General features: G+C 42.6%; 2 protein-coding genes across 7 annotated transcripts in view; one reads left to right on the top strand and one right to left on the bottom strand.

Moving 5' to 3' along the window:
* Window positions 1–4,311, top strand: part of LOC109483499 (tektin-3-like) — a 28,676-nt gene extending 24,365 nt beyond the window's left edge. For all 6 annotated transcript variants that reach the window (XM_019786563.1, XM_019786540.1, XM_019786531.1 and 3 more), the window contains exons 8-12: window positions 469–612; window positions 872–1,094; window positions 1,449–1,603; window positions 2,022–2,103; window positions 2,866–4,311. In XM_019786563.1, the coding sequence (XP_019642122.1) occupies window positions 469–612; window positions 872–1,094; window positions 1,449–1,603; window positions 2,022–2,103; window positions 2,866–3,000 (739 nt within the window). In that variant the 3' untranslated portion in view covers window positions 3,001–4,311. The remainder of the gene's footprint in view (window positions 1–468; window positions 613–871; window positions 1,095–1,448; window positions 1,604–2,021; window positions 2,104–2,865) is intronic.
* A 3,155-nt stretch (window positions 4,312–7,466) lies between these two features.
* On the bottom strand, window positions 7,467–13,428 carry LOC109483846 (prokineticin-2-like). Its single transcript, XM_019786999.1, has 3 exons — window positions 13,345–13,428; window positions 8,795–8,955; window positions 7,467–8,350 (listed from the first exon to the last, which is right to left on the bottom strand). The coding sequence occupies exons 1-3, from the start codon at window positions 13,426–13,428 to the stop codon at window positions 8,047–8,049; spliced, it is 549 nt and encodes a 182-aa protein (XP_019642558.1). The 3' UTR covers window positions 7,467–8,046.
* Between the last annotated feature and the right edge of the window lie 1,087 nt (window positions 13,429–14,515).

Raw genomic sequence — 14,515 nt, 5'->3', positions numbered from 1 at the left:
TGTACTTAACCATTCCCTGTAATTACTTGTAATTATGGTCATCTCCCCGTGTAATCTAGTTGATTGTTGGCTTAGTGAGCTACAGCAGTGGGCGTCCTTGGTTATCTTGGTTACGGTCAATACAGTAACACCATAAACGCAACTTGTGTCAACGTTTGTAAAGGTCACCTTACCTTTCTGGCTGCAGATCTGTAGCTAGAGATCCTTATGGTCAGGTGTACTCTAGCGGGCCAGATAAGAGCAGCAGTTAGATTACCAATTGACTGTTCTTCTAACTTACTTCACCTTTCCTCTGTTCCATGTGCATTTCTCAATTGGTATGATTATCAAGAGGCCAAACACACGAACACAAGGACAGCGAGCCAACACACAAATTGGTGATAAAGATATGTCATGTTACTTGCAGGACCAGCACTTGTTACAAGGGGTCGTTCCTGACTAACCGTTGCCCTTTTTTCTCTTCATTAGAAACAACCGCGCCGCACAGCACGAGCTTGAGCGTGACGTCAGCGACAAGCACGTGGCCCACCGCATCGACGACTACTGCCACCAGCTCAGGAACACCTCCGAGGGAATCGCCTACCACAGGGGCGTGGAGAAGGTGGACGCCACGTAAGTACCGGTCAATAGCGCCACCTGCCGAGTGGCATTTGCACTACAGCCCTTATATCTACCCTATCCTTGCTTTTTATACTTCTTCATGTCCCATCTCTCATTCTTTCTTTCTGTTTATTCCTTGCTCTCTTTTCTAGATCTTCCTTCTTAATATCTCCTTTCCTCTCGAGCCTTTATCATGTCTGCCATCCTTAGAGTATCCTTTAGGTTGTGCCCTGTAGGAATAACTAAGTCGACGCTTTTCTGCTCCCTACAGTGTGACCGTGCCCGAGACCTGGGCCAAGTTCAGTGACAACAACATCCTGCGCTCCCAGTCCGAGCGCGCCGCCTCCGCCAAGCTGCGGGCAGACATCGAGGCTCTGCTGAACCAGTGCTCCAACGAGATGTGGACTCACTTCAACAACGTGAACGTCGGCTTCTCCAACCGCATCTCCGAGACCATGGACGCCAAGAACAAGCTGCAGCAGCACCTGGCTAAGGTGACTGGCCTCAGACATTTGCTTCCTTATTCTTCATAAAGCTTGCTCGAGAAAACTTCAAACGATCAAACATCTTAATTGTGCAACAATATAGTAAAATACATGATGTATGGCACATTTGTAAACAGTGCCTTATCAAAAATACTGTCGACTTAATGACAAGGACATCTTGTATCTCCAATTTCTACAAAAAGACACCCCCCCCCCCACAGAAACCGTACGTTTAGCAGCACAGTGCCAGGTAAAAGAAGACAATGTGCTTCGATGTCCACTTACTCAAGATAACAAGTCATTTTCTAACGTAGACTACTCCATATGTTGCTAACATTCTTACTGTCTTCCCCTCCACCCCAGACCCTCCAGGAGATCTTCCAGACGGAGCAGACCATCCTGCAGATTAAGAAGGCCATCGCTGACAAGGAGGCTCCCATGAAGGTGGCACAGACCCGCCTGGACTCCCGGACACGGCGACCCAACACCGAGCTCTGCAGGGACCCGCCACAACACAGGTAAATATGCAAAGAAACAAACAAACAAACAAACAAACAAACAAACAAGCAAACAAACAAACAAACAAACACAAGCAAACTATCCAACACCGAGCTGTGCAGGGACCCGCCACAACACAGGTGAATACGCGAACGAACAAACAAACAAACCATAAAAACAAACACAAACTCCCCGGCATCAAGATCTACAGGGACCCGCCACAACACGGGTGAATACGCGAACAAACAAACAAACAAACAAACAAACAAACCATTAACGATAAGTCTTGTAACGGACCATCAAGCAAATTCTGTAAGGAACGAAGAGACAAAATTAAGCGGTCACTTTTAGATTCTCTTCATTCAAGTCTATAAGCATACTATCACGTCTATCACGTTACCTCTGACTCTCAATTTAACGCATGTTTGTCGATTCCAGGCTGGTTTCTGAAGTCGGGCAGATCGCAGAGACCATCGAGACGCTGCACTTCCGTCTGCGACAGGCAGAGGACACTCTTCAGGTTAGTCTGGTCCCTAAGTAACTATCAACTATGTCTATCGATCAATCTGCACATCGGACTGGGCGAATGTTGATTCGGATTTCTTCAGAGCAAATACTGGCAAAATACATATATCACAGGAATAGTAGGTGTGATTTACATGTAACTCAGGTATCACAAGAATCTTGATCAGTCATTCCTAGATACCTGTTACATCAAACAATCACCACAGTTACATCAACCGCTTCCATTAGTATTGAATAGCCGTATATCAGCGTGAATGGGAGTCTTTTTATACATTCGTGTCATAGTTCTTTCCAATCATGTTGACAGTTTGAAGAAATGAATATTTATGAAGCGAGCCATCAAATATGCTGATGGATCTGTTAAACCCGGTGGGAACACAACTATCTGTCGCAGGATCGCGTCAAGAACAGTCATATCCGCTTTAGAAACGGAAATTACGGCGTATCTTCACACCAGACGTCCGATACGTATCACCGATATCTAGATTTGAAGATATGAAGCTTTCTTATGAATTTGATGAAGACAAAGACACGGGATTTTAGCTTAAACATTTCCATGATCAGACGTATACGAGTGCATGGTTGGATCCCTATTTTATTACAACTAGACATGGGTTGTTTTGTCACTTGTATGTCTTATTACTATCTTCACAGTGCTCCATAGAAAGCTTGACTAGTTCAGAAATGCTGATTCTGTAACATTACAGATCAACATCATACTGATCATGACTGACCTTGACTTTGCCCCCCCCCCCAGGCCCTGGTGCACACCAAGGACGCCCTTGAACACGACCTGTCGGTCAAGGCCAACTCTCTCTTCATCGACCAGGAGAAGTGCATGGGCATGCGCAGAACGTTCCCGACCACGCCGAGGCTTGTGGGATACGCTTAGAGCCGACAACTGTCGTCCAGTATTAACAGTTTACCATTGGCAGAAAAAATATGAAAAAAGGGTTCTGCTACCTCCGAACAGATTTCCGACAGTTGTGTTTGTTATGAAAAAGTTTTTATATCGTTTTTGGATACATCATCTAGAAGATGCCGCCGTAAATCGGCAACATATCGAAGCTGTCGTAAAATAGCAATAAACCCACTGTCGTAAACTCTGTTGGGCGTCCACATGAACCAAATATAAAAAGAAACCCGGATGTCACTGCAGTCTACCATGTTTGTCAACTGGAGCTGACAGAACTGAAAGTCTTTGACATACGTACATTTCAGAACTTTTTTGAGTATTACAAGTGGCACGATAAAACGGAAACATGTTTGTATTAAGATTATTACTACATTAACGTGTCCACTGACAAAGACGTTTGTTGTTTCTCACAATGGATTTAACAAAGAGGGGATATTTCTATCTTCCACCAATCACTGTGCATGAGAGATTATTGTAGAAGATTGTATACAGAAAATTCATGTCAGGTCCTTTGAACCAAACGTTCAGCCATTTAGATATCTATCTACCCATTCTGTGATATAGACTATACCGGAGTTAGTGTGTTCTGAACAACTTTTATGCTGGAATGAACTCAATGATGTTAGTATGAGTAGACAAAACTGCTCAAAGAACCATACATGATTTTTGTAAAGTTTATCCCAAAGACCTACCTAGCCAATCCACGAATTGAATGCTGCTATTTTTTACAAATACTATGTTATGTATATTTGCACTACATTGTATTATTCTACACATTCAGTGAATTGTATGGATGAAAGACTTGTAGAAAACCGTATCTAGTGTTATTTTGGTGTACTGTAGGTGTACTATTAATGTGTTGCAGTTGTGCTATGTTTTGTGGAAAACGTTCAGCTTGAAGAAGCCATTTCGACTGTAATGGACGTATTCCTTTAATATATTCATAACTTTATACTTGTTTTTCTTGGAAACCATCAAACCACTGCAAAACACATCGTCACATGTGGCCTCCACCTCCACAACAATACATGTTCTTTGTGACGTACAGTTTGAAACTATATTTTCAAGTCTTGTAATGTCGGGACGATAAGATATCACACGAACCATTCAGAGGTGTTATCAAGGTTTTGGAAACGTAATCGTGTCAACACTTGTCCGATGAATCCCGTAGATACTGACTAGATATCTGACATATCTGATGAGTTTCCGGTGCTGCATCTTCTGCTATCGGCGCCTTGACTGTAAAGTGTTTGTTCTTCATGTAAATAAAGCACGTTTTGCACTCTGTCTGCGTCGCAACGTAGCTTCAAGTCACTTAGAATAAAAGTAAAGAAATAGGTTTGAAGTGCCTTTCCCAAGGGCACGCTAACGAAGCCTGCTAGCGCTACTCGCCAAGTATTGCCCCCAGTCGGTATCCACCCTCTACCTTTCATTCAGCCCCTGTAGAAGTTTAATATGACAATTCATATGGTTATGAAGGACTGAGAGCTGTCTCGTGCCTTTGGGCAGAAATTAAAATTCACACTTTCCTGACTCACAAATACGCCCACGCCAAGCATTACAAAGTCTTTCTGATATACCATAGCTGAGTCCACATCTTAAGGTACTCTATTCCATTTCTCAAACGACACACTCAGGTAATGTTTTGGCACTGATTTGATATTTTTATAGCTTAAATTAAATTCTGTTGTAAAACTTTTAAGTTTGTCTAGTGCAAAGATCTAGATGCCCATATGGTCATTCAATTGTCACTCGACTCAGGTTGCTTTAGGTTTGCAGGCAGTGTCGGTTGTTCTACTCTTCTACAAGATAAAGGCATCCAATGCGATTTCAGGGCAGCAAAACTGGAAGTACCCTGAATAAGGAAATCTTTGATATTGATACATACTGCTTCGCATTAGCACATTTGAGTCAGCATTTCATACCTTGGGCATTTAAAACTGCAGGAACAAGCCCCCAAGATAAGTCATTTATTTTCTAGGCGGTACCCTAAAAATCAGCCCAGGGCCATTCCAGTAACAATTTCTGTCAAAATCATGGGAATTTTTGCTCCATGAGGGTCAATATACATTGAGATAGTGTGGTTTCAACTCACTATGTAGATAAATAATATATAAAAAGAATGTTGGCTTTGAAAAATCGTGTTTCCAAGCCCTAAAAACCGCATTGGATGCCTTTAAACACGTTGTCAATATCAAATTGTAGATAGACACCGACCGACAAGTGCTGATACATGAAACAGGCAAACAGATGAACGTGCACGTGAGACGTGAGATTACATATTTATCTTGTCTCAAGGCTTCAAGACGCTTATCAGTCAAACAGCAGGAAGTGACGTCAAACAGCAAGAAGTGACGTACATCCGTAACTCTCTTGTCTTCATCTGAAGCACTTAAAAACAGACGACTGCTGCGAGTAGAGACTCGATTGCCAATTATGAATATAGTCATATAACATTTCTTCAGCTCTTCCACATAATGAATGCAAGTCGAAGACTCTTTCCCCTTGTCTTGGGTTTTGAACAGTCCCCCTGAGTAACATAAACAGTGGACGGAACAAGTATAGATAGAAGTGGCATAGTCTTACGTATACCGACTTAGCGCATTTAGTTAGTGAAGAAAGAGAACAATTTCTTCTTAAAGTTGAATATTCCAGCTGGTACATGCGTACGTCAGTTTGTTACTGCACGCCGAGGCAGCAAAAATACTTTTTACTTTAAATGGTGATTAATATTCTACCGTGTAGCAAGTAATTTTTTCCATTATTGAATTCTATATACAATAAAAAAAGTTGCATTTCATTTCACTTCTTTTTACACAATTTTTTGGTCATTTTTTTGTCGTTGTGGTGGGCATTTTAGTGTAAGACTATCTTTGTTTACGTCCATGCCTTATTTTTGGAGAAACTATCACAGTCAAATAGACGCAAAGACAGAGGACATCTTATCTTATCTGTTACAAGATTAGAAGCTAATTGTCCAGCTTTTCTTGGTGTGCCCAGTGTTTGTTGTTGTCGTCATAAAATGCGTTCTCATTTCCAGAGGATTGGCTTTAGTAAGAAGGGTTCTTTAGACGACCTACCCATGGGCTTGTATCACGCTGTTATCTGCAACTGGACCTTTGACTTTCTGGCCGTTGGATACTTGTTAATCACGGCTATTTGCCGGTTCCTGGAAATTGCTCATCAGGCCATGTTGATTTGATTATATGGATGACATCCTCTGGCAACCTCAAAACTGATGCGAGCGTGCGAATAAAAAAACAGTTTGGCAAAAAACACTTGCCTTCATTATGAAATCTACGCGGTCCTTTATTATGAAATCTACGTGGTCATGAAGGTTGAACAAATGACTAAATACAGAGTATGAACTCGTTATTTTCCCTTCTTCGCATTATTTCCTTTTTCTTCTTTTTCTCTGGAATTGATTTTGGCATTCTAAGACATCAGTATCGTTCTCCGATATTTTTTTTTACAATCTTCGGCATATATTTGCTAATTTTGAAGTTGCTTTGTACGACTTACAGTATGGTCGAAAACTTTTTTGGGGGGAAACGGACGAAAATTCATGCGCGTGTGGATGCCATCCATATATTTAAATCAGCATGGCCTTACCAGAGTATGGTTGTTTAGAAATCCCTGGAAGTGGCAATACGAAAGATAACAGTCCAGGCGGATCCGTTCACTGCTTTTCCGAGCTATGCATACTTTCATATGGTTCTGGAGATTTGGACCCAACTAAAGATCCACTGTGTTTACTATGGGGAACTTCCTACCTAAAGCATCTTATCAATTAATGAACCACAGGATCAGACTTGTTGAGCCCAGACGGTCGAAAGGTATGGAGGTTGATAAAACTACCTTTGTGTCTATCTCAACTATTCTACCTAACTATTCTAGACTACTGAACCCAAAGCAGTGAGGTCCCATATATGCGTCGTCATACAAACACACATACACCCACAGAAATACACGTGGGGTCGCGTGGCGTAGCGGCAGAGTGCTCGACTCGCAGAACCAAGAGGTCCTGGGTTCGAGTCCTGACATGCCACCGATCCTGTGCACTTGGGAAAGGCACTTTATACGACTTTAAATTTGTCACTTCGCTCAGGTGAAAATGAGTGTTGTATTGTCCCCTGTGTTGGTGGTGGCATTAATATAAGTTTAATATAGGTTGATAAAAAAACTTGAGTGTGTCCCCACCACGTCTGTAATATATATATAGAAAAATACACATAACGTTGCATACATACAAACAGAGAGATATATAAATACACATACATGCAAACACACAGAAAGATAGAAATATGCATGCATACATACAAACAGACACGCGCACAATAAAGATATAATAGTGCTCATCAATATATTCTCTTTATTATTTCTGATTAAACATAATTCTTTTCATCGTAAAGAACTTGGTAATGTCATATCAAAAACTCTGACTATGTCATTGATCTGATCTAATGAACAGTCGTGCTGTGTAGACACGGACAGAAGAAACAGACGTTAAAACATCTGAAACTCCGCTCATGCCGAAAAGAACTTGTCTGAGAGAGGCCTAGAATGTGCACTACTAATCTCTACAAATCCGCTCGGACAGTTCTGTGCAATGATAACCTAACACTAGCCTGGGACTAGTGCATGTACCTCTGTTATTGCCAGACAGCCATTGCTAGTCACACTTCCACGTGACTTAGGCTTCAATTCGCACCCAATGTTACAGTGCATCGCCTTTACAACGTACGCTGTTGTAAGAACTATTAGAATGTGATGCAATTCCGTGTTTATGTTCTAAAAAAATGCACGTGCGATACAGTTTGAAGATGAAATATGACAATGGCATGTTGGCTCAGAATGACAACCTTCTGCCAAATGGCACATCCATTACCGTTCAAGGATCTTGCATCATGGTGATAACCTCTACCCTGTCAACGCTCGTCGCCACTGTGTGGCACTAAATCAATCAATCAATCAAAAAATCAACCAATCGTGTCAATGGATCAACTGATGAGTATTTCTAGTCTACTGCATCTCCATGTCCATCAGAGCCTTCTCTGCCTCTATCCACTCCAGCAGCTCTTCAGGACTCAACGTCTGGGCGGGACCATCCGGTTTCCAAGCCAGTACTTCGGGTTTCCAAGCTGTTCCCTCGGGTTTCCAGGCTGCTCCCTCGGGTTTCCAGGCTGCCCCCTCGGGTCCTCTGACCGGTCCCTCGGGCTCCCAGGCCCTCTTTTGGTCCCCTGGGACCGCGGTGGTGGCAGGCTGGCGGCAGTGTCCGATGTTCCCCTCGCTACGTTCGCACGTAAGACCCTCCTCGCACGGGCACCTAGTGGGGAGGGGGGGGGGTTCTTCGTTAGAAACTTTTCTTTTTATTTACGGATGTGACTGTGAAGAACGTACGGTAGGACGACTCTAGTAGCCGGCGACAATTACAATGAGCTAGCAGTCTGCTAATAGGAACTGACAGAAACTGGCAGACAAAATGACATGTTGTTCTAATCTTCAAAGTTTACAATGCGGACAATGTACGTAGCGTAGTTACACATGTACACAAAACCACATAGTTATTGTACATTATCTAGCGGAGGTGTTGTGACATATGCATTGCAGTCCCTACCGCCTAGTACGAAAAGTTTTGATAACAAAATGCACGCACGCACGCACACGCTCACATACACACACACACACACACACACACACACACACACACACAGAGGCACGCACACAAACAAACACACACACACACACACAAACACACAGACTGACACACCTCCAGAACCGCCTGACGCCGCTGAACGGGAACGGCATGCTGTTGGAGGCGGTGTGGCACAGCTGTCCCTCCTGGCCCAGCGGCTTGCACACCGCCAGGTTGGAGCTGGGGTTCCACCGCGCACAGCAGCCGCTGGTACAGTCATGGTCAGAGTCACACGCCTGCAGGGCCAATAACGAGGAGTTCGGAATGAGTTGAAAAATGTTTACAATGATTGAAAAAGGCAAATATAGTTACAACTGTTGAACAAGGCAGCTGGGAGTTAAAAAGAAATTAAAATGTTGGTGTGTGTGTGTGTGTGTGTGTGTGTGTGTGTGTGTGTGTGTGTGTGTGTGTGTGTGTGTGTGTGTGTGTGTGTGTGTGTGCGCGCGCGCGCGACCCGTTGAGCTCCTGTCACTCTGCTGCCTGTCAACCTACTCTGTCCGGGCACACAGACACACAAACCCACAGATCGGCCACCCAAAACGATAGTTCCGTACGCGGTAGCAATTTGCAACAGGGCAGCAAGCAAGGAGATGCAAGCATTGAGCACGCGCGTGTTTTCATGTATTCTATTCATCTACTGCTAGAACCCATCTCTTGCTGTTAACAGCAAAATTGAAGAAACGAATGTTACTTGTAGAGCTGAAGTGTTACACCACTGAGAATAATTCAATTGTATTTATTTATTCTAGATAGCAGGTTCTGCCATATGTTCACTTTTCAACAAGGTCGAGTTATAGTACTCTATTTGCCCTACAATGCTAGCGTGATAGCTGTAACAGGGCAGCACTGAGCTGAATTCACGGACAGCCCTAGACTTGCGACACTAAAACTAAGCACTGTAGATTCCCAGCGGAAATACACGACGGCATTGACGAAACCAACGGAAAGCCGCCATATGATGTGGGATTGCTTTAGATCTGTTGAACAGGTGTTACCGCACAGGTGAGCAACGGCACAAAGGTACCCGTTAAACCCACGGCAATCTAGGCCAGCATTAGCATAGGTAAAGTGTTTGAACATGATGGAAATAAAGTGCAGTATTAGTTTGGATTTTTGAACGATCGGCTTCACTAAGCAACAATGCGTGGACAACTGACGTCAACATTAACAGGGAATTAATGGGCACTAGGCTAAAATAAAAAAAAATCCATCGGTAAGAAAGCGATACAAATCATTGACTTATCTTCGTTGTAAAAATTGTAATGCAGCAGGGATATGACGGAATACATGTACAAGTGTGAAGTCCTTGGACAAATGCTAATGGATATAGGACAAAGTGCTGTAGTACGTATATGTGGTACAAGTTTGTCAGGAATGGATAACAACAAGAATTCGTTTGTTTCTCATAATTATAAGCGGTAACAGGCTCAAGGTTTGTACATTATGTATAAGCTGCGTATGACCGGACTGTGAAGTTTGATCCACTCACACCCGGGTGGGCGATGAGTATGGTGGGTTCTTTAACCTGCTCGATGTGAGATTTTCCTCAAACAGTGGACCTCCGGCCTCCGAGAGGACGTCCCTAACTGAAACTAGGTACTCACTTTTACATGAGTTGGTAAAAAATCGTGGTACAAGGACAGTGTTCGAAAAAAAAGATGTACAACCACGTGCTACACCAGGAGAGGAGGACCTAATGGACACTCTACTGTGTAACCAGGGGCTCGTGTCATATCGTGGGGTCGTCGGGCGTAACTGCAGAGTGATCGATCCAGAACCAAGAGGTTCCGGGTTTGAGTCCTGATCGTGTGCCCTTGGGAAATCGAAAGTCACTTTACACGATTTTCCTCACTTTTAAAGGACAAATACACTAATTTCACTTATGGTGCCTTTTAACCCAAAATCCTATTTGCAAAAGGTGATTCATTGGCTTCTAGCAGTCTTGCACACATAGGGGTGATATTTGATCAAAACCATGTTCACGTTTGATGCCTGCCAATTGCACCAGGAGGATGCGGTGACGTAGTCTGTCCACTTAATCTAATTAACTGGCTATGAAATCACTATTCTGTTAGCGTTAGTACAAAAAAGAAAAGTATAAAGAGAAACCCGGGACTGGTATAAACTAATGAATCACCATTTGCAAACTGGATTTTGGGTTGAAAGGCACCAAAACTGAAATTACTTTACTTGTCCTTTAACTCAAGTGAAAATAAGTATTGTCCTGTCCTGTATTTGTAATCTGCTTTGGTGGCGGCATATAATATAAATAAGTCGAAAAATCTTGTGGTCTGCCGCCACCATGTGTTTGAATTGTTTGAATAAAAAAAAATTGTCCACCGAGCCATGGGCCGCTGATCACATCTCTCTGTAAGTATCACATCATACACCCGCCACTTCTAACGTGTCCGTCCGAGTGCATTAAGGAAATCAGCTTAATCCACTTAAATGGGCACAAATGCCTGCATGTCTTTGAATAGCCCCGTGTGGTGGGTCCATATGAAATGAATTTGAAGGGATGAAACCATTTTGATATCAAAAAAATATGGTGTAGAAAATATGATTTGAGAGATAAAATATGATTTGAGATAGAAAACATGATTTATCGATAAAATTCATTTTTGAATTAGTAATGAGATGTACACGTGTGGTCAACCAGTGGCCACGGTCTCAGTGTCTTACAACGTTCGACTCGATGTTTTTTTTTCTATTCCAACCTTTATTACAAGACATGGCGAGGGCACACTTCAAGTTTTTTTCAACTTATTTTATGCCGCCATAAAGTCGTATAAAGTGCCTTTCCCAAGAGCACAAGATCCGTGCCATGGCAGGATTCGAACTTGGGACCTCTTGGTTCCGAGCTGTCGTTACGCCACACGACTCGATGTTTAAAAACTCCCATTGTGCTCGACAATGAACTTCGCCTCCTAATGAATCGGATAAATGCAACCGGAGGCCACACTCGCATTTGGATGACTACATAGTCAATACGTCAGGCGCGTCTAACAACAGACACCCCGGGACCAGACGCTAAAAGCTCTCTTGCGTACATCGTCATCTTCACTAACTTGCATCTCTAATTTCATCGCAAACAAGGAAGCTAAAAGATCTGGGGAAGGCTTTGAACCGTGTTTCTGCGGGTGTGTACTTTCATCTAAGGACCACTTCGTTAGCGAATGTTTAAGGAATAGATACATGACTTGGAGATCTAAAGTCTTCGTGTACAGTTGATACTCCTACGACCACCTTGAATGAACAAACATACGCTAAGATTGTTCCGTTGAGAAAAACATCGAGACTTGTCGTGAAATTGTGCAAGAAATTAAAAACATGGTGGCTGAATTGATTCAGACTCATATAAGAGCTTTGCACAAACATATAATGGCGTATTGGTGTAACTAGTCTTGACTAGCATGAAAAGGTTCACTTTGCAAGCTAAGGGTGGCCATGAATGACTTTAAAATGTCGGGTTTCCTCCTTCCCGCGGCGATGTCAGCTCCAGAGACATTAGAAATAAACACCTTCTGTCCACATTCATAGCACGAACAAACAGATACAAGAACAGTCCAATTCCGTACATGATAAAACTACTAAACGAACAGTAACCTCTCCACATTTAGAACATTATTACTATATGTAATAAATATTAATATTTGTACCAAATGCCAATTTGTATATAGCCTTATCTCTTGATGTGAAAAGTATGTAATTCAGCCACTTTATTTGGCTGCGATGTACTTTTTAAGGATCATGTTGATGTTGATCAAATAAACCATTCATTCATTCATTCATTCATTCATTCATAAAACAGGATCACTTTTATGTTACTTTTTATGATATAAAATAGGTTCTTTTGAATAGAGGTGCTTTGAAAAACTGTTAGCCCTACAGGGAGGATATATGTCGTACCCTTCATGACGAAATAGCAAGGGTACAATACAGATACTACATAGCCTAGTTCTCTAATACAAAGAAATTGGACTTTCCGAGTGTCTCTAATGAGATTACCTGACTATAACTGAAAAACGCCACAGAGACGACTGACAGTTCGGCTCAGTTTTCTTTTTGTTCAAATGTAGGTTAACTGGATTGTAACAGTTCGTCAGGGCTAACAGCAATGAGTTTACCGTGTCTAGCGGGTACTTCCAAGTACCAAGGGAATGTCAATCTCCTTCCACGAGTTTTGTGCCAAGGAAATGTTTCTATGTCACTTCAGCTTATAATTAGCAACGGTGCGCTATACTGACACCCGTTTTACTAGAGGCTACAACTGCGAAACGACCAAAAGTTAAACATATTTCTTAACGAATTCCATGGATAAAGTAGGGATTTTCCACGTTTTGTGTGTTTTTTGTGTAGTCTTTTTTGGTTATATTTAAACATCGTGCCTCATATTCCCATGATAAAATCAATGGCCACAAATCAAATTTCATTTTGCTCACAGATAGTTATTTAGTAGAAGGAGATCATTACTGTAATCACACCTAGGTAGAACCATCACTTTAACTTTGTGACGGTGCAGCAAAAGTCCTGATTCAATGTCAGTTTTTCGTTCAAATCACAACGTATTGTTATACTTATAGACAAATAAAAAAAACATTGACTGCAGTAGAGGTCGTGCTTACCCCCGTTAAGACCAGGCCGTGGCAGAACCGGGCGGAGGCAAGAAGGCACGCGGCGGCGAGTAGTAGCTTCGGCAGCATGTCCATAATGTCTGTAGCGGTGCGGAGCGCGAGTTGTTCCTCTCTGCAAGTCGTCCCGTCCTCAGTGCTGAACGTTCTGCGGCGCCTGCCGGGTTTATATACAGCTCGGCGCCTTCAGGGGGCGAGCGCCAAGATTACAGGCGACTTTGAAAGAGTTTTTTCTCGCATCCGCCAAGGTTCGAGCCAGACTTTGAGCTTACTCTTTCTATCACGACGGGCCTCAGACGGGATACCGAGCCGTGTAATAAACAAGGGAGTTGCCGCAGGCGACAAATTACCGAGCGGCTATTAGGCGAGGGAGGGGCGGCGATACCTTTACTGGAGAAATCCTCGGACTTAATTTTAATCTAGCTTAATGGCTAATTCTGACGTCATGAAATCGGCGGAGTTCTTAAAACGTGTAAAAAAATATGGCGATACTTCTGATGTGGAGGGGAGGGTGGATACAGGCAATTTGCTCGATGAAAATTTAATGAAATTTACTATAGAGTAAAACGCACCAATCACGTCTTATCACTACTGTATACAAATCATGATGTGTGTAACAAGTGTCAAGTCAACTGATATGAATTAGGAAACTACACGGGCATGTTGGAGGGATGATTGCAGTTAAACATTTCATAAAGTGCAAAAGAACACTTCCTGAGCGAATCGTAGCGTTCTACGAGTGCCAGCGTCTTATAGTTTTGTTTTAACATATTTAAAAGACTTATACCTTCTTGAAAGAGTTATATAAGAAGCCAAGACATTTGTGTTCTTATTACAGCAAGTAAGCGTTATGAGAGGCATGAAGTTATCTAATTGTCACTACCCCCCTTCGCCCACGCAATGTTACAATTTACGGGACAGATGAACGTTTTTGTGTTCCAATCCCGATGACCATATATGGCCATTTCACAAATTGGATCTAACATTTCTGAGTTTGGCTTCTTTCTTGGAAACAGCTTGCGTCCGCGCGTGCGCCGTAGTTACTATGGAGAAGTCGTGACGTGAGACCTAGTGAAACGCGGAAGACGAGAAAAGACCATTTCCAAGATTCTCTGCTTTGGATTGAGTAAACCACTGCTATAGAGACCTTAAATTTGCCCTTGGT

Source organism: Branchiostoma belcheri, unplaced genomic scaffold, assembly GCF_001625305.1.
Source record: "Branchiostoma belcheri isolate BF01 breed outbred unplaced genomic scaffold, Haploidv18h27 scaffold11, whole genome shotgun sequence".
Classification (NCBI taxonomy): domain Eukaryota; kingdom Metazoa; phylum Chordata; class Leptocardii; order Amphioxiformes; family Branchiostomatidae; genus Branchiostoma; species Branchiostoma belcheri.
Note: the sequence above shows the minus strand (reverse complement) of the source record. Positions and strands in the feature narration are given on the sequence as shown.

What these genes read in the sequence shown, in the direction of transcription:
- LOC109483846 (XM_019786999.1), bottom strand. Translation starts at nt 13,428, where the DNA reads ATGGACATGCTGCCGAAGCTACTACTCGCCGCCGCGTGCCTTCTTGCC. An exon ending in ACGGCCTGGTCTTAACGGGG is followed by an intron (nt 8,956 to 13,344) that starts GTAAGCACGACC and finishes TTGGCCCTGCAG; the next exon opens with GCGTGTGACTCTGACCATGA. An exon ending in GGCGTCAGGCGGTTCTGGAG is followed by an intron (nt 8,351 to 8,794) that starts GTGTGTCAGTCT and finishes CCTCCCCACTAG; the next exon opens with GTGCCCGTGCGAGGAGGGTC.